At 27.2% G+C, this 20742-nt stretch overlaps 1 protein-coding gene across 1 annotated transcript in view; it reads right to left on the bottom strand.

Annotated features, from left to right (window-relative positions):
• The window catches only part of LOC142326259 (fatty acid synthase-like), a 92194-nt gene that overhangs the window by 29791 nt on the left and 41661 nt on the right, over positions 1 to 20742 (bottom strand). The window contains exons 6-18 of the mRNA XM_075368579.1: positions 18659 to 18897; positions 16296 to 16529; positions 15791 to 15982; positions 14175 to 14300; positions 12434 to 12664; positions 10392 to 10581; positions 9328 to 9557; positions 8579 to 8880; positions 7800 to 7944; positions 6678 to 6794; positions 4901 to 5009; positions 3046 to 3300; positions 12 to 343 (exon numbers count right to left, since the gene is read on the bottom strand). Coding sequence (XP_075224694.1) covers positions 12 to 343; positions 3046 to 3300; positions 4901 to 5009; positions 6678 to 6794; positions 7800 to 7944; positions 8579 to 8880; positions 9328 to 9557; positions 10392 to 10581; positions 12434 to 12664; positions 14175 to 14300; positions 15791 to 15982; positions 16296 to 16529; positions 18659 to 18897 — 2702 coding nt within the window. The remainder of the gene's footprint in view (positions 1 to 11; positions 344 to 3045; positions 3301 to 4900; positions 5010 to 6677; positions 6795 to 7799; positions 7945 to 8578; positions 8881 to 9327; positions 9558 to 10391; positions 10582 to 12433; positions 12665 to 14174; positions 14301 to 15790; positions 15983 to 16295; positions 16530 to 18658; positions 18898 to 20742) is intronic.

Genomic DNA, 20742 nt, shown 5'->3' with positions numbered 1-20742 from the left:
ATGATAATTACCTTTTCTGCAACATATGGTATAAATGAATATTCTTCAAGTTTCGGTAGAGTCTGACTCTGCTGTCTACGGGGAGCCAAAGAAGCTTTCATTCCTCTCAGTTCAATACCACCAGATTTAATAATATCAATATTGCGGTACATGTATACTGGTAAGCCAGAATTCTCAGGCAGTGATTCAATAAATTGTAAATGTTTTTTAGGGTCAATGATTACACGCTGCATACGAGTTGGAAGATATAATTCACGTGTGTTAAGACCAAGAAGTGAAAACTGCAGCATGGTATCAATAAAAGTAATCCAATTTCCAGCCCAATCCAATTTACCAGCAATACCTAGAAAGAAAAAAAATTAATTAAATTTTCTTTTAAATATATATTCCAAAATAAAGCGGTAATTACACTTCTGAAATGCATAAATTGTTTCAATATACTGTATTATTATTTCTAACAAAACAAATTTCTCAGTTGAAATACTTAAAAGTAAGGCTAATAGGAATCTAATAATTTATCTAAGTTTTGAATTTCTTCATCACTGTATAGTCAAATATACAAATTTTAGATAAAAATTCAAGAAAATATATTTTCTTAAGAATCTTAATTCACAGTTAATAGTTTATCTTTAATTCTTGTCAGGAAATTTAAAGTAATATTCTTTAAAAATTAATATTCTTATATATTTATTTAGATTAATTACTTGTTTTTTTTTAAAAAAAAAAGATTACTTTTTGCATCACAAGAAAATACCAAGATAGATTCAAACCCAAAAAATAATTAACAAATATATATAATCCGGAAAACTACAGAGGCATATCTCTCCTCTCTCCTGGATTGCACATACAAAATCCTGTCGAGAATCATATACAACCGATGCAAAGACCAACTTGAACTGGAACTTGGGGAATACCAAGGGGGATTTAGGCCATGGAGAGGTTGCCCGGAGCAAATAATATCTCTAAAACTTATGATGGACTTATATAAAAGACGGAAAAAACAACTAATAATCACCTTCGTTGACTTTAAAAGGGCCTATGATTGTATACACCGACCATCCATGCTGAATATTCTGAGAAACCTGGGCCTTCACCATAAACTCGTAAACATGATAAAATAACTTTAACCAATACCCAGTCCAGAGTGAAATTCAGAGGTGAACTCTCTCAATCCTTCTACATAAAAACTGGATTGAGGCAAGGAGACAGCCTCTCACCACTCCTTTTTAACTGTGTCCTCGAATTTGTCATGAGAAAATGGTATGAAATAAATCCCAAAAATATAAAAATGGGTACTAAGAAAAACTCCATCACACTAAATTGCCTAGGATTTTCAGATGACCTTGCTCTTTTAGCAAATAATATTCAAGAAGCCAAAACACAAATCATGAGCCTTCAAAACCTAGCACAAAAGATAGGGCTTCATATCTCTTTCGAAAAAACTGAACTAATGGCCATAGATCCTCTGGTAATAGAGCACATTACAGTAAACAATCAGAAAATTAAAATAGTAAAACAATTTAAATATCTAGGGGAAATAATAACTTATAATTTAAATGAAAAAGTGACATGGCAAAACAGGACAAATAAAATGATTAAATCCCAAAAATTAACTTGGTCAACATATAACAAAAAATGCCTTTCTGCTAAAACAAAACTTAAACATTATAAAACTGTAGTTCAGCCAGAAGTCACCTACGGAAGCGAGACCCTTTTCAAAAACCGAAAAACCGAATTGATAAAATTCTGAAAATAGAGAGGAGAATTCTCAGAACGTGTATCAATAAAAAACACCAAAAATAAGGCCAATGGTGGATTGTGCCAAATGAGGTGGTGTATCGAGAAATAGAGCCTGTTACTGATACTGTGCGGAAAAAGAGAATCTCTTTCTTTGGTCATCTCATAAGGACACCGGAAACAAAACTGTCAAGAAATATCATTGAAAAGCTCTGGTTCCAAAAGCTAGAAGTAGGATGGATCAAAGAAATTACAGAAGATATGAAAGAATTGGGAATTTCCCTGACTGACCTACAGAATAAAATTGGTAAAATTACAAAGCTAAAAGACAAAAGCATTAGATTTAAACAAAAGACAGACAAACGACTAAATACAACGAAGAGGGTATTTACGGATGAAGAAAAGAAAGCAAGATCTGAACGGATGAAGAAATACTGGGCAGCTCGGAAGAGTAAAATAACACGCTTTTCTCAGAAAAGATCCAACTGAAATTGACTTAAGTGGTCCCAAGTTAGCCATAAAAGCATAATATTAATATATATATATTTGTTATATATTCTTCGGGGTTTAGTTGAGTTTAGTGTAATCATATTACTACTATATATAAATTTAGTTGTAATAAAACATTCAAAAATTAAACTTTAATTTTAGAAGATATTTTCCACAGAAGAGTAAATTTCATACTAAAAATAACTCACAAATGAAAAAATTCATTAAACAAATGGATTAGATATACTACATCATTTAATTAATCTGATTTTTACCAGTTTGTTTTACATAAGACATCAGAGTTATAATAAAAATTTGTCGCCACCACAACTTTAATAAGTTCCTGATATGTAATACTGAATGATGGTATAACAGTTTTATTTATAATGTCAGTCATAACAAAATAACACATCCTACTTAGAGCACAGAAAAACCATAAAGGTTAACACATGTACACTCAACATAAAAAGATTTCAAGGTACATAAACCAAACAGTAAAAAGAATAATTTTTATTTTTTGTATTGGTAAAAGTATTGGACTTCTTGAACTAAAAGTTCTTATCAAAACAATTATTTTTGATAGATGCTTCTTTCTTACTTCAAAATAAAGCTTGCCTTTCTCCATTTTTAGCATCATAGTAAAAACCAATTAATTATAATAAGTTATCAATAAATGTAATATTAAATATTATTATTGTTGTTGATAACAGATTTAGTATTAGACATATATGAGATTCCTAGCTTTTGGCCCACAAAACTAATAATAATTCCAGTTCTACTTAAATTTATTTCAAAAGTAAAAAAAAACTAAATACCAACCCTTATTGTCAGACTCCTTGATACCACGAAAGATTCCAGTGTAATCATAACCACGAAGACGAAAATCCTTGTAAATATCAGGAGTTTGTAGTTGCAAGTAATTACCAGCTGGGACAGGAGGAGGAGATAAGTTCAGTTGTTCCTTGTTTATGTCTTCAGGTAAATAGATACGACCTGATACAGCTACTGATCCACTCTCACACAACTCAAAATCACCAGTTCCATCAAATATATTGATCAAGAATTTCACAGAACCTATAATTTGATCAAAAATGCTTTGTTAAATTAATTACATCATAATTAATAAATTTAATTTTCATAATAAACTAGAACTTATGTTTTTAAAATTAAACAACATAAACAATCTTCTTTTTTTACAGAAATATGCTTGTATAATGTTCAGATTAATGTGAGACTTGACATGATTTGACAAAACAAATTTTAACAGCCAATTTCTTAACATATAGATCTTAGGTATAGGATGTAGTAGTTGCAATTTTATGTTAATTTTTAAATTGTTTTGCTGTTAGTAAACATCTTAATAGTCTTCAGTTCTTGAAATTTCAAAGAAATAGAAAAGTAAAACGTAAAAGATTATATAAAAAGTTTGTAAAATACTAATAAATGAAATACAATAAAGGACATATATTAGATATACAAAAGTAAAATTGAATTATTAAGAAAGTAAAATTCTTTTTTTGATTTATATTATAATGTTTAGTGCAGAATATTTTTCATTTTTGTTGCTGTTAGTCATCATTCAAACATTTATATTATTAGTACAGTGTTATCTATGTTTACATGAATTTTTATGAATCATTACTATTCAGAGGAAATTTAGGATCAATTACCACAAACAACTGCTTTTAAAAAAAACCATTATTTATCAATTGTACACCTGTTTTCTTGATTTGTGTAGCAGCTTGGGGTAGACTACAAATACAGGTGAAGCAATGACAATAAAAAAAAGCAAACATAAGTTTGTATCTTAAAAAGATTAGCTAAACATGTCAACTTAAAACTGAATTCCAGATGCATCAATAAAGAATTTGAAATAAGTTTGCAGTTTAAGCCATAATGATTGTAACAGACATAAACAATAATAACAAAGACAATATACATATGACATGAAATTTATGCTAAAATGATTGAGAGGACAAAGATTAATAAAATTTCCTTTATAAAGGTGAACATTATTAATGAAGTTAAATTTTATTCGAGCAGTATGGGAATCATAATAAAGTTAGAATATCAGCAAAGGAATACTCAACTTTTTTTTCTATAAGGTTTTTTTGGAAATATAAGAACCTTTCTTTTTTACTGAGCCAACTCAACAGGCATTAACAATTTGGACATACTTGAACTAACTAATACCTCACTAAAAGTAAAGTATGAATAAATTATTCACTTTTAAACAAAATTGGGAAAAACAGAATTTCAATAAAAAGTTATTTTTTATCTCAATCACATAATGACAACTTTGAGAAGACATAGCTAAAATCTCTCAATCTTCTTTTTTTATGCTTGACATTGGCTTTAAATTTTGAAATAAAGACCTATAAAAAGTACTAGATTAACTAACAGATTTCAGATTACTAAACAGATTTCTACATTATTGTAGATTGTTAATAATGAAATTTACAGTACATTGTAAAAGTTATTATATTGTAAATCTTTGTTATTTATACTTTTAAACATTTTCATTCATATAAACATGCATGAGTATACATGTTTATATGTGTCCATGTGCAGAGGCATACTGATAATAGACATGACATAGATGCATTATCAGCCATGTCTGATAAATTGTAACTACTGCAAATAAATAATTACAAAAATAAATCCTAAAACTAACCCTCTTTTGGCATAATAGTTGCACGGTGCAATTGTACATTTTCAAATATAACTGGAGTTTCCTCAAAGGCAAGTCCTTGGAGTTTAGCAAATGTTTTCCATACAAGAGTCTGAAATTATTGAACAAGAATATCAAATGTTAAAGGTAAAACATAATACTAATAATACGAGGTGTGTGAGAAAAGTAATGAGATTGGTAACACTGTAAGCAATCTGGCAAACTAGCGATCTGTGTCTACCGGTCTGTGCTAGATCGGTTTGTTCATCCCTTCCACATGCTCAGTACGAGTTTCAACTCCATTCAGCCAACACATTATTTTTAACAGCTCCATCAGTGAAGTTGTGTTTTTGTTGTGTGTTATGAAAATGGAGCATCGGAATTTAGAGCAACGTTGTACAATCAAGTTTTGTGTTATATTTGATAGGGGGGTTCCTCAACCCCCCCCCCATATTCACCTGATTTGAGTTCTTGTGGCTTTTTCCTTTTCCTGAAATTGAAACATGTCTTAAAAGGACATCATTTTGGAACTCTGGAGAACATTCAAAAGACTGTGACCGACCAGTTAGTTAAAAGCCCAACCAGTTGAACAACAACTCCGCTGGTGTATAGCTGTCCAAGGGAACTACTTTGAAGGGAATAATATTGTTGTTTGAAAAAAAATAAAAACTTTGGCAAGTATAAAGTCAGTCTCATTACTTTTCTCACACACCTCATATACACTAACATAGCTATGTTATAACTAAGCATATAGTATGTGTATGGACATATACATATAAGATTTAAAAAATTAATACAACCTTAAACATTTCTCTTGACAATAAAAGTAAAGTTTAGATTCATTTTTACTTAACACTTGGTCACCTTTTAACATTATTAGGTATTATGGTTAGTTTTATTTTATTGAAAATTATAATCGCAATTATTACATTTTTCATTTAAAATTCATTTATAATTAATATATTAATACTAAGAATAGTTTTTAATTTACTGTTATCAAAAACATTAATTTTCATATTTCTAAGGCTACTGACAATCACATCAAAATAATTCTGACTTGACAATCATTGTTCCCACATATACACCTTGCTAAATATATACTAATTGACTAGTTCATAACAAATGAAGACTAAGCAGCAACTTGTCATTATAAAAGAACTTAAATTTCATCAAGCATTCTTCAGATGAATTCTATGCCGTATAATATTTATAGAAAAAACCCTTCTGTAAAGCTCTAATCAAGTATGATTAGTTATTTATGGGTGTAAATATTGAGGAATACATATGGCTGGATTTGTTACAAATGAAATGCGAAATTCATAAATGAATTCACTTACAAGTTTAGTAAAACTACAGCAATGTTTCAAAAAATATAAACTTCTGTTATTTTTAATACAAAAATAAAGAGGAAGATAAAAACGTAAAGTACTGATGTCAAGTGTTACTAGTACATGATTTTCTCTACTCTTTACCTTCATAACACTGAGAAATCCTTTTATTCTAAATAGTCTTCCCTGTTGAGCCCAGTTATAAAAAAAATAATGTGTAATTTCATACCAGAAAGATGGTAACCAATTTTTCCCTTCACACAATCTTTCCCAATTCTATTCTCTTTTCTCCCAGTTTCTTATGGCCATGACACATTTAAGTACTCTTAATTACAAGTCACCAACAAGAATATCAACAAATTACATGCTCCATAGATACTCTCTGTAGGAAAATGTGACAGACTGCTTAATTAATAAGTCAAATAAAACAGAATTAAAGTATAATTTCTTACCAGGTAACCAGTAGCTGGGAAAAGAATTCTACCATCAATAGTGTGTCCCACGAGATAAGCATCAGCCTCCTTACCAAGATCAATTTCAATTACGCTCTCACCAGAACGAGAACCACCCTGTAAAATCAGAAGTTATAATGAAGCAACTCAACTATAGAAAAAACCCATATTCCTCTCAGTTTTTACAAAACTGAATAAAATATTTAATATAATTTAAATTATAATAAGGAGGAAAAAATATTTGATTTCTGATGGTAGGATTATCTAAACTACAACACCTTTGAATTAATTTAATTGAATTGTATGAATTAATTTATTTAATGATCTTCAAAGGTCATTAAATTAATTACTTAATAAATTCTACTTTAATTATTTTCTAAGTAATTTGATTTTTTTTTAATAATTATTTCCCAACTAATTGATTTTTGCACATTTATACCTTTTATACAAGCATTATGACATGGATCTCAACATCCTATAATGCAATAAAATACATTTAAAATCCACTTATCAAGTAATTATAATTGATATTCTGTTTTATTATGTTTTTTTTTTTATTTGTTTTTCAAATTGCTTGCAAATCTTTTTTTTATTTCATCCTTCAAAAAAATCTAGTCTTCATACATCCAGTGTTGCTTGCTTGGTAATGATTAATTTACTTAATACACAAATCAAGAAAATTGGTATTTTACAGATTGTCTTAAAATACCAAAATTTTAGTATATCTATCTAAACTAACTAAATTAGTAAAACACATATAAACTGTGATTGTCAAATGCATTTGACAATCATGCATTTGAAAAAAAAAATAATAATAATAAACAATCTGATAATCTAATAGATATATGGAAGAAACAACAGCACCACAATAAATGAAAACTTACCTCTATCTTTTTATTAATTAATTAATTCTTAAATTTTTACCTTTTATTATATATTTTAAGAAGTTTTATTTTATGTTATTTAATAATGTTACAGGCGTTTATTATTTATTTTAAAACAATTGTAGCAAATAAGCTTTTTAAATTTTTTTAATGTTTCCTAGACTTAGATATCATTAAAAGTTGTTTTCTTTATAACATCAGCATTAAAACATTATATAATAAATGTTATAAAATATACCTTTCCAGAAAAGTTAGCGACACTCCATTCGGTTGAATGATCCCATTTAATCATTGACTGAATCATAGGGGTACCTCGTGAAACTGGAAACTTCACTGGTTTATATAATTTGCTAATATCTGGCTGTACACCTGACATATAGGCTCTGAAATAAGAAATAAAACAAAATTAATAATAATAAAGACGATGTGTAAATGAAAATATTTTTGAAGCAAAAAATTAAAAGTAAAGATAGAAAAACTGATTATTAATTTAAAATAATTTTATAGATTATATTTTAAATAATCAATCAATATTTAAGTTTAAAAAATAATCACATAAATTAATTCTAATCTCAAACTGCCAACTGGACAACATGTAAAATATGCTATCTTGTTCAGCCTCCTAAGCAAAAAGTAGTAAAAATTAATATCCAACTTTAAGAACATATCCAACAAGGATATAATTTTTTTTAAAAACTTTACGAATTTTACAGTTTTACAAGTTTTTTTTAACAGTTCTAGAATTTGGTAAGCTGTTTTTTTTTTTAAATTATATATAATAGTTATTATACCAAACGGTGCCATATTCAAAAAACTAAAGGGAAATAGTTATTAAAAACAGATATTTTAATGTCTTCTTTTAATTTTGTGCAGTTTATAAGCATTTTATGAGGTGTAAATATGAGCATTTTATGTAAAGATGTTCATTTTTAAGAGGTTTCTACTAATTAGAAGTACTATAATTATAAATTTCAATTTATTAACAATTCTAAAATATGTAAAGGTAAAAATTCTTACTTTCCAATGTTACTGAGGAAGAAACTAAGATTATCAGGATGACCTCGTTTAACAAGACCAATATGTGTACGTTTGGGAAGTGATCGTTTCAAAATGGCCTGTAGTAGACAATGAGGTGCAATTTCAAACACAGTTGCATTTTCAGGAACGTGTAGAAGAGCTTCATGGAATAATACAGGTGATAACAAGTTGTTAACATGGTATGCAGGTGATGAACTGCTAGCCAAAGCAGTGTCCCATGCTGATTCAGGAATAGATGTACTAATCCACCTTGGTGTACGTGGTTTAGGGTTTGGAATAATCTAAAATAAAAAAAGGTTAAATAAAATAAAATTTTTCATAATTAATAATTAAAGATTATTTTATTGACTGGCACTTATTTTAAATTTGTTAAAGAATATACATGGTTTTTCCTATATTGGGAATTAAGATTAAGAATTAACAAGTTATTAAAACAAACAGAAAAAGGTACTTTCATATTACAAAAATTTCATTTAAAATTAAAATGTAATTAAACATTTTGAACAGAAATATGTTCAACAGAATTAGGCAAGTTCAGTTCTTCAGTCAAATCTTCAAGTTTTCATTAATTAAAAACTCTAATGGTACAATTTTTTGCTTAAAGTTATTATTGTTTTCAAAACAAACCTAACTTTTAAAATTTATTCAAATTTTATTCAAAATTTATTTTATTTTATTCAAAATTTCATTGGCATTGGATTATTATTTAGAAAAATAAATGTAATTACCCTTTCAAGACTTTCCCTGAGTTTTGGTGCAGCATTAGAAACGTACTGTGAATGAAAAGCATAACCAGAACTTGCAACTTCTTTAGCAAATATACCTTCAGCTTGTAGTGATTTAACAAATTTAGACATGGATTCTGGAGGTCCAGAAATAGTAACACTATCACTACTGTTGTGACATGCAGGAAATATTTCAGGTGGAACACGAGCCTTAGTCTCTTCCCATGACAGACCTGGAAAAATATTAAGATACACTTAAAGTAAAGAACAATAGAATCATTAAAAAAAGTGAATTTCTTAAAAACAGATGATCAGAAAAATCAAGGGATTATGTAAGTAAACACATATAAAACAGAAATTAAGCCGATATGGAAAGGCTTCAATCTGTGAAAATTCCACTTAGAAGGTAAGTGACTAACAACCTCTAAACTATTTTAATGCAATACAGAAAATGTAATTTTTTAATGCAGATGACAAGCACTTGATTCCCAGCTCTTATAATTAAAAATTATCTTCTCCAAATTCGCTTGAACATTGTTGTTATGCTGGAAAGTTTTCTGTCACTTTTATAACATATAAATTGAATGAAGTAAATATTTTTGTACATACTTAACAGAGTTAACCACACACATTGTACATACAGAGTTAACTACACTGACATCTGAAAAATGAGTAAAGTATTTAATTTTTTTTTTGCAATATTGTATATACAGAATACTAAACTAACAATTTCAGAATTCTAATTATTTTTCATTCAAAGAAACAAATCTAGAAAAAAATGGAAAATGTACAACACATGTTCAAAATTATTTTTTTTTAATATTTGTGAAAAAATTTTCGCACATAAACGATCTTCAAAATAACAAAAGAAATCCAATTTTGTATTTTGTTATTAAATTTTTAAAAAATTAATTGTACATTAAACAATATAAAATGTAGTAAAAATTAATAATTAGCACATTAAAGGATTTAAAAAAAGGATCTTGAAATAACATTTTTAAAAACATTTCAAAATTATAAAATAAAAAATAAATGATAATTTAAAAAATAATAATTATCATACTCACCAATAGCAGCCATAGCACCAGGATGTAATTTAGATTCACAGATAGAGCGACCTCTCCAATAAGAAGATAAAATAATTTGTTCTGCAGTGAATGTACCATCAGCATAAGCACATCCTAATTCACCGACAGAGTGTCCAACAATACCATCAGGTTGGATGCCCAAAGCAAAGAGAACATCAGTTAAAGCGACCTAAAAGAATAAAATTTTTAAATATTATATTTAATAAGAAACATTGAAAGCAACTTATTTTACCCATCTTGTATTCAAGTTAAAATTATTTTTAACACAAAGAACATAATAACATAGTTCCAACACTACATCACCAACAAAAGTACTCTATTACAATTTAAAAATATTCTACAATAGTACCCCCTCGATATGTATAGACAACATACAAATTAATAAAATACATACTTGGATCACAGAATATAACAAATTATGCTTGGAAAAAATATCCAGTCTTAATAAAATTTTAATTTATTTCAGGATAGAAAAAATATATTATTATGATTTACGATATGCTTTTGCATGAATTTTAACACAAAAGAAGACATGAATGAAATGATAAGTGAAAAAAAGGTCTAACCATTGCCAGAAATAGAATCAGGTATGATGTTGAAGAAATTATATGTTTATATAGTGTAGATCTGAGATTATAATCCTAGTATTAAATTGAAAATCAGCAGAATAAGACATTATGAAGACAAGCCAGAGCAGGCCACCGTTCACATTATTATTATTATATAAATAACAACTGATTCTGAGTATAAATAGCAAGTTGCAACCACATTGCTTAAAGTTAGTAGGCATAGACTAATTGAAAATGGATCAGTTTAAAAAAGTTTACAAAAATAATGTTAATAATTAAAAAGAGTGAAAAATCCAACCCTACCAGTAACAAAAATAAATTATTCTATTATTCTCTAGTACTAGAATATAAAAGTCACAATAGTATCTTAGACCATCTTGGTATGCCACAAATAATTAAAAATAGAAGAAGATTTTCTCTTATAAGAAATTAAAATATTCAAAATGTTTTATATTATGTATCAAAACAAATACAAAATATTTTTGACCTAGCCATATAAAAGTGATAAGACAATTTATTCATACCTAGATCTTTCATTATTTTTATCTGATATTACACAATAGTGGATTGAGTTAGCGTATTAAGATAGCCAAACTAGTTAGAATAAAGCTTGAAAAACAAGGAAACTGAAGGATTTATTTATTATTTATTAAAACTGTTAATGAGTCAACATAATGTTTCCCACAAATAAAATATTAATAATTATTATTATTGTTAATATTAAGATAATTGTTATTGTATTTTTGTTAAGAACACTATGATTTTTATGTTGAGTAGTGTTTACCTTTCTTAACTTCATTCTTTATTATATGTTCACGTGTTTTGGAATAACACCATTGTCAAAACTTATTGACAATGGAGTCAATAAGTTATTGTCAAAACTTACTGCACTCAGTAGGTTTTGGTGATTGAGTTATTCTGAAATGCATCAACATACAATAAAAGAATGAAGCTAAAAAAGGTAAACAGTACTGAACATAGAAATTATATTTTGATTATACACTGGAAATTAATCACCTTCTTTTACATTTTACTAGAGAATTCAGGATATGCCACTCAAAAAAATCTCATGAATGTTACATTCATGAGAAAAAGCACATTCATGTGTTTTTTAAATTTAATTAAAGATATTTACTAAGGAAAAAAATAAAATAATAACAAAGCTTGAGACATATCAATATTTTAAAAGTTAAATAATGTTTAAAATGTATTTACTACCAAAAATCATATGTTAGTCTAAATAAATCTTTACCTTAACTTCATTTTATGAAAAAAAATTATACTTAAAAAATATCTTTTTATAAAAAGATTAAAAGATCATTTTATGGAAATCAGATTATACTTAAGAACAATAAAAATAAAATAATACTATCTAAGATTATACTTAATTATGTAAAAAAACTTTGGAGGTAAATTTTACTGTAGTCCACCAAATAAAGGAGCTGCATTTACCTGAACTGCTGCAATTCCAATAAAACAATTGAGAATATTTGAGTATGTTGATTCATCTCCCTTCATAATAATTTCAATTAAATCGACTCCCTCCGGCCGTAAAGCATCAGCACACTTTCTAATGGCTTTCTCAAATGGTTCAAGAACCATAAGTTCACGACCCATACCAGCCCATTGGCTTCCCATGCCACTGTAGATAAACCATACTTGTTTCTTTTCACCATTAAAGATCTGAAAATAAAACACCAGTGATCAAACTTAGTTTGTGTTTAACAACTATTAAACAATGAAAGAATATAAAGAAAAATTTACTTATTGAGAGTTCTACCACTAAATCTGTTTTTGATGATAAACATATTTCATTCTGTTGTTGAATATATAATATTTTCAATGTTCTATTGCATTAACAGCCTTTGCTTTAAAATAGCTATGATTAGATGGGATTAGCTAGGCTGAGGGTTCAAATGTAACAAATATACTTATCAGATATATTTACTTGCAGAGTATTACTCATTAGTTATTTAAAACCTAATCAATACAACAGACTACTGAAAAACTCATTAACAGAACAAAATATACCAGTTGTAGAATAAAAGTGCTACATTAATAAAAATTATAAGAGATTTTTTATTATAAATGATTTTTTATAATGAGAACATTACTGAAGATTAATTTTATAATTTAAATAATGTAGAAAGTAAAAGAATAACTGCAAATTGTGAAAAATGTGGAGATTTTGAAACTGAAAATTAAAGATCAGAGACTGATCATCTTATCACTATTATTTGATTATCTTATACATCATGACATGAACAAAATTACTTTATAAAAATAATGCATTTCAAAAAATGCTAACAGAAAAACACATTTAACTGCTTTAGGTTATAAATGAATCACCTAATTACTTTCAAAATATTTATGGTATTTTAATGATAGGATATCCCAGTTTTTCATTACAGTATAGCATTAAGAAAGAAATACATACAGAAATAGAGTTATAAATACAAATATTCTACAATTTTTCTATAATTTTTACTTCCTTATACTATGTAAAGGAAATATTGTGATAGTGAAAAATTTCAGTTTTCAGATTTCAATGGAAATATCCATTTTGACCATCCCTGAATACATTTTGATTAGTTTCAGTGTGATGTCTGTAAGAGCATATGTACATACGTATGTATCTCTCATAAGTCAAAAATGATTAGCCATAGGATGTTGAAAGTCTTTGGATTTAAGACTGTTGTAACATCTAGTTGCGCACCTCCCCTTTTGATTGCAATCAACTGGACCAAAACTGTAAAAAAAAGCCCGAAATCCAAAAAAGACTTTCTTAACTGCAGCAATAAGCCCTCATTAAGAGCTTTTCAATGATATATCATAAGTGGTAATTATTTTCATTGGTTCTAGAGTTATAACCAAATAAAATTTTAATTAATGAAATATTTGGATCTTACCAGGGAAGGTACATAGATTTGTGTCCAACTTAATCTCCTTTTTTTAACTTTTTTTTTTAATTTATGTGTGTGTGTGTGTGTGTGTGTGTGTGTGTGTGTGTGTGTGTGTGTGTGTGTGTGTGTGTGTGTGTGTGTGTGTGTGTGTGTGTGTGTGTGTGTGTGTGTGTGTGTGTGTGTGTGTGTGTGTGTGTGTGTGTGTAATTTAATAGGTATACAAAAATGTTATGTGGTATCACATCAGATCTTTAAAATAATCATACAATAAGCAATAAGAATAAACTTACTTCAACATCACGTTCTGGTTTATCACCTAACAAAGCATAACCTCTGTAACTGTGTCCAGTGATGTTGCTACTATGTACACTGTGCAACAATGAGATTAATTCATCATCAACCTTCTGCTCAGACAACTAAAATAAAACAAATAAAATATTATAATATCTATATACAACTAAAATAGACAAACACTCAAACCTCTACACACACATGCACTCAAGTTTTATGATTTCCTTGAATTAGACTCCTGAGACATAATAATAAGAATAAAAATATATGTAATTAGAAACAAGGTGGAAGGATATTTATATATAAGTTTAAAGGCACTTGATAAATTCAAACACAACAGCGACAAGGCAAATGGTGCTACATCATTCCTTCATTAACTACAGGCCAGAGCTTGTACAGTCATAGTGAAAGTTAAAATCAAAATCCATGTAAAAATTTCTTCAAAATGGAAAAATCATCTTTTCCTTTCTTAATTTTAATCTTAATTATTTTTTAACTTTAAAATACACTTTTTCTTTTCTATCAAATTAAAACAAAATTAAATTCTAATTAATTTAAATCTAATTAAATTTAAAGGTTTTCTTTTCTAATAAATTATTTTAATGCAAAGATAAATTAATGGTCATCTTATCACCAAAAGTTTGTATTTATTTTTCTTACTATATAACATTGTAATACAGTTTGCAGAAATGTGAGTTCTATTTATGTAAGTTTTCTTATTTATGTACGGTGCAGTGTTAAAATTGTAGTACTTATTTTCTTAATTCAGTTGTTTCAGCCTCCATAAAAAATTACATTCTTCATAATAAATTATTTCCCAATTTATTATAATTACATTTATTCACTAAGGAAAATTAAATGAGTTGGTCAATTATATCTCTTCTAGCCAGCAACAGGTTGGATATGCAAGACAATTTTTTTTTTTTTGCCATTAGTCACTTAATTTGTTTAATATTTAATCTCCACTACCTTCTTTTTTGTGTTTATGTTACATTTTTTATGCTCTTAAGTTTAACATATACTGCACATTACATCTTAAAATAAATTTTCTTTTGTATTCTGTGCTTTAAAATACAGTAAATAAAATGTATTAATATATATTATGGATAACATGTATTAATATATACATAATATATATAATATATTAGCTTAATATATGTTCACCACTGTATATCTTCTTCCATTAAGAATTTAACAAAGCCTACACTTTACTCAGATTTGCCTTAAAATCTGTACATTTTTATTGTGTCAACCCAATTAATTCTTAAAATTCTTCCACAAAGCTAAAATTTTGAAAGACTTAAGTGTAACACAAAGTAAATATTTATATCAAAGATACTGTGCCTATCTTACAGTTATTATATACATATATTTTTTTTTTTTTTTTTTTTTTTTTTTTTTTAATTAAGAATTACACTGAATTATTGCATCCACTGAAATTTCTTTACCCAACTGTCAATTCTTATTCATTCTAGATTTTTCTATAAACTTCTAACACAAGTTCCACCACAAACAGATAACTTATAACTTCTATCAATCAAATTACAGGATAACTAAAACTGTAACAATATTAAAAAATAATTTTTTTCATATTCTAAATACATAAAAAAATTACCTTATCAAAAACAGCATTAACAGCTTCTTCAGTACGTCCAGAGACAGGTACAAGTCGTGGTACTGGATCTGGTGTAGCAGGTGCTTTTGGTTTTGGATTTGAACGAAGAATAATATGAGCATTAGCACCACCAAAACCAAAAGAATTGACACCAATAATTCCTCCTTTCCATGGCCAATTCTTATGTACGACCTAAAAATATAAATACAAAAACATTGTAATATCAGTTTAAGACAATATAGAACAGTATAACTGAAAGCCATAACTTTAACCATAATATTACTTATAAAGAAATGAATAAATAAATAGCAATTATAATAGGAAAAAAATTGATTAAACAGTAAATAATAACTGTTTAAATTAAACAGACCAGTTTACACACCAATTGGTTTTAATTATCCCCAGATTAATAATCCATAAATAACTAATACTTAAAAGTATATAAACTACATATAGATTTTTTTATATAGTTATACACTTAGGAAAATAATATAAAATTACAAACCTGTAAACGTCCATCATTAAGAGCTGGAATATCTGGATTAGGGGTGTTAAAGTGAAGATTCCCAGGTATCACTCCTTGTTCCATGGCAATTACAACTTTTGCGATTGAGCAAAGACCAGAAGCTGGTTCAGAATGACCCATGTTTGATTTAACTGAACCTATTAAAAGAGGGGTGTTACGATCCTTTGGACAGAAGAAATCTGCAATTGAATTTACTTCCTGAGGGTCTCCAACCTGTACGAAAAATCATAAATATTTATTTAAAAACTCAAGTTTAAATTAAATTAAAATCAAGTAAAATAAATGAACTCCTTAAAGAGTAAAAATAAATGAGTAAATAAAATCCTTAATATTTACAATACATATATTATCATAATGAAACATGAACCTACAATCGAGATCTACGACAAATATGAAACTGAACACTATGATAATGTTCAGTTGAACATCACTTTTTTATACAGTGAGTTTAAAAATTCTGCACGAAGCAATTGTTTCAATAAATAAAAACAAAAAAAATCAATATTCTTTAAAAACCTAAGATTTATTTAATGTCCAAAATAACAAGAAAAACAACAGAAAACTCAATTAAACAGAACCTTTACTGAAAACTAATACTTACACATATTTTTACCATTTGACATAAATTAAAGGAACAAACAGAAAAATTAGCATAACATCATAATTATAAATAAATCTGCTTCTGTTTTGATTTGTATTTATTAAATTACAAAATAAACAAATATTATTCATAATATGCAAAACAAATTAATGTTTCCTTAATAATTTAACTAGATAATCTTTCCTTTAATGTTAAGTTTCCCAGAGACCAACAGCTCTCTTAATTCTCTAGAGATTTCTCTAGAGATACTTAGGTTTTTATAACAGGTTTGACATGTCCGTGAGTAATCCAGACTAGCTTTCAAACTGATTTAGTTACACACACATACATGAGAATCCAGTTTACTTAAATATGGGAAAATTGGGCCTACTTTAAAAAATAAAAATTTGTTGTTCAAAAAAATTTGGTAGCAAATCTTCGATTAAACAATTCACCTCGAAAAAGTATACATTCACATGAAGATGGAAATGATCATTTAATCAGTAATAGATCATACCTAATTATTTCTTATAAACTTAAACATCAACAGCTAATTAACTTAAATATCAAAGCATTTAAAAGTAAGAAACACAGTTAATATGTAATAAAGTGGAATTAAAAATAACTGAAGAAATCCTGTAAGTGTTATGTTTGTATATTTCTACATAGATGTAAAAAATAGATGCTAAGGAAAAGGAAAGATGCTAGAAAAGGCCAGAGGCATTTGATAAATAAAATTGGAGAAGACTGTATGAAATTAAATGGAAAGACAAAATGAAAAGTACAGAAGTAATGAAGAGAGTTAACAAGAATAGAAGAATCTTAACCAAAACAATTCAGAATAGGGAAACCCAACTGACTGGGACATAACATAAAAGAAGGAAGATAAAACAATGCTAGAAGCATCAGTAGGTGTAAAATGAAAGGCCAGAAAAGATTAAAAATTACAGACATGACATCAGCCATCAGAACAGAGGCTTTTTAAATAAGTCTGTATCAAACTTTATAGAGTTTACATTTTGAAAGAAAAGTTTTCAAAATGATTGGGGATCGGGGAATCAATAGAAAAAAATCTCAGTTTGATATAATCAGTGATTACAGAGTTAGGAAGATTTTTCTGGTTTTCAAGAAAAATTATGCTAGAAGAATATCTAAAAAAATAAAGGAAAACATTTCAAGTTTTTATTAAAAAAAATCTCATTGTTATGTATTAAGATAAAATACATTGCATAAAATTTATATAACATTCTATTATCACAAATCCTATTAAATATTAATTATCAGAAATTATTTTTAGTACTAATAATAATCATAAAATTAGAAACTAACTTTAGTTTTTTATTATGTCACCTTATACAAGCAATAAAAATGTTATAATCAATTAAACATACTTGGTAAGTAGAAATACTTGCACAAAAATCTAATTTTTTATAGGTAAATTTTCATTTCATTTTTTGGTACTTTCCTTTTAACTAAATGAACATTTCTTAGTACATTCCACTAATTTCATTTTTTAGACTTCAGGGCATTAGAGGGGGAATAAAAGGCTGGGTTTACCCAGCATTTAACTTCACTCATTATGTTTATTATGTAGTCCACCAGATAGGAGACTAATCCCCAGGTCCAAAGACGGTATTCCTGGCTAATCTAAATGAAGTTCTTTAATTTTGACCGTTTAAATCCTGTATATTTAAATTCAACTAGATTCTATTACATGTTAACAGAATAAAAATTAAAATAACCAACTTGATAATAAATTTACCTTTGTTCCAGTACCGTGAGCTTCAATATAAACCACATCAGAAGGGTTAATGTTCACTTCATTATATGTTTCTTTAATTAATTTGTTCTGCATTTTACCAGATGGGAATGTAATACCTTGTTCTTTATTACCATCAGTGTTGGTCTTAGCATTAAGAATTGTAGCATAAACACGTTTAGCATCCTTAGCTTTCTGTAGATATAGGACTACTGCTGCTTCACTACGTACGTAACCATTACCTGCATTATAAAAATAACATTGAAGAAAATTAATAAACTGTTTATTTTGTTATTAAAATGAATGAACAGTAAAGCAAAAGAAAATATAAAATTAATTTTCTTTTAAATTTTAAAATAAATTTGGAACTAAAACTGATTGTTTCAAGAATGAAGAGAGCCTTCTCACAATCTTTTTTTTTTTATAAAATGTACTGATTAATAACATAACACATTTGGTTTATGAATGCTTAATAACAATAATAAAAGATGTGCAATTTCTATTTATGACCTGGTTAAACCTCTTTCAAATTTTTAAAATGATGAAAACTATCTTATTATAGATTGCAGACTTATACAATATTAGGAATTATTTAAATATCCAGTAGCAAAAAAACATTTGTGAAAATACAAAAGAAAAAGATATCTATGCAGTATTGAACACTGTGCAGTTAAAAAGTTTAATTTATCATAGGAAGAAAATTAACGTTTTCCCAAGAGAAGTTTCTTTTGCTTTAATTACTCCTTCACTACCACTTCACCTAGAAGTTTTTGTTCAGACATCTAAGAGTTAGGTTTTGTTAACCAAATGACTGCATTAACTTATTCTGATATTGACATACTACCGCATATGATTAATATTAACATACTGTATGGTACTCCATACCTATTATAAAATTAAAATATCACTAATTCTTATTTTGGAGTATTTCAATAACATTCTAACACCTTACAACATAATAATGATTTAACAAAATCATAAATTTGTTCAACTTTTGGCTACAATAGAAAAAGAATATTTAATAAAAATTACAAACTGGAATATTTCAAATAATTTTTTTTTTCTTCTATAAAACACCTGAACCTTTCTTTAAGCAATGGACTCAATAGCATTTATCTCCATACTACAACCTAATTTATTTATTCATTAATTTCTTCAAATTATATTTCCACTGGCTCTTAATAAAAAAAAATTCTGGTTCTTTATCAAAGGAATTATAATAAACTACAGATTTTAATAAATGTAAAAAATTATAAAAAAGAAGATATATGTCAAAGGTTACCTTCAATCACACCATGAAACCATTTTAGCAATTCACATTTCAAAAAATTTCTATAAAAACATTGGAGCTGCATTTAAATTAGCATCTGAGCTGAAACCACTGCTCAGAATTTTGTTTAACAATTACATTCAACCAGATTTGAAAGCAGGATTTTGTTGAAAGAATTCAACCACTGGCTCTGTTTCAGAGAATGCTTGAATGAAGCATGACAAGACAACTTACCAAACTGTAATTGAGCTGGTACTTTAAATTGTAACACAGTAAGATCTTTAAATAATTTTTTTTTAAATAACAGTAAAGTTACAATTAATATGAATATGTAATGCATAATCTCACTTTATCAGTAAATGAAACATATGTATACAAAATAAAACATATAGCACTTCAAAACAATTAAATAGGGCCTACTTTTTTCACAATTTTTATTATAAATTAATGGGGGAAAAATAATCAATGATTATACATAATTACAGCTCCTGCCTTTTTATTCCAGGAAAAGCATTAAAAAAGTACTTGATAAAAGTCCAGTAATTAAAACAACTTCAAAAATAAATGACTATATGAATATTATAATAAATGAAAGTATTTTATCACTATAAAAACTTAATTTATACATTGCTAACGAGTTAATGTTTGTTTTCTCAGCCACCGGATAAAGAAAACCTAGATTATAATTCACACATTATATATAGATTTCCATTTTTTTATTATAAAACTATTTTATCTATTAGGTAACAAATAAACTGATCAAATAATAAAATGCATAAGTTAAATATCAATGCCAACATGAATAAGCTAATGGAAA

Source organism: Lycorma delicatula, chromosome 6, assembly GCF_047948215.1.
Source record: "Lycorma delicatula isolate Av1 chromosome 6, ASM4794821v1, whole genome shotgun sequence".
NCBI lineage: Eukaryota > Metazoa > Arthropoda > Insecta > Hemiptera > Fulgoridae > Lycorma > Lycorma delicatula.
The sequence above is the reverse complement of the archived record's forward strand: the minus strand, read 5'-3'. Positions and strand labels throughout refer to the sequence as shown.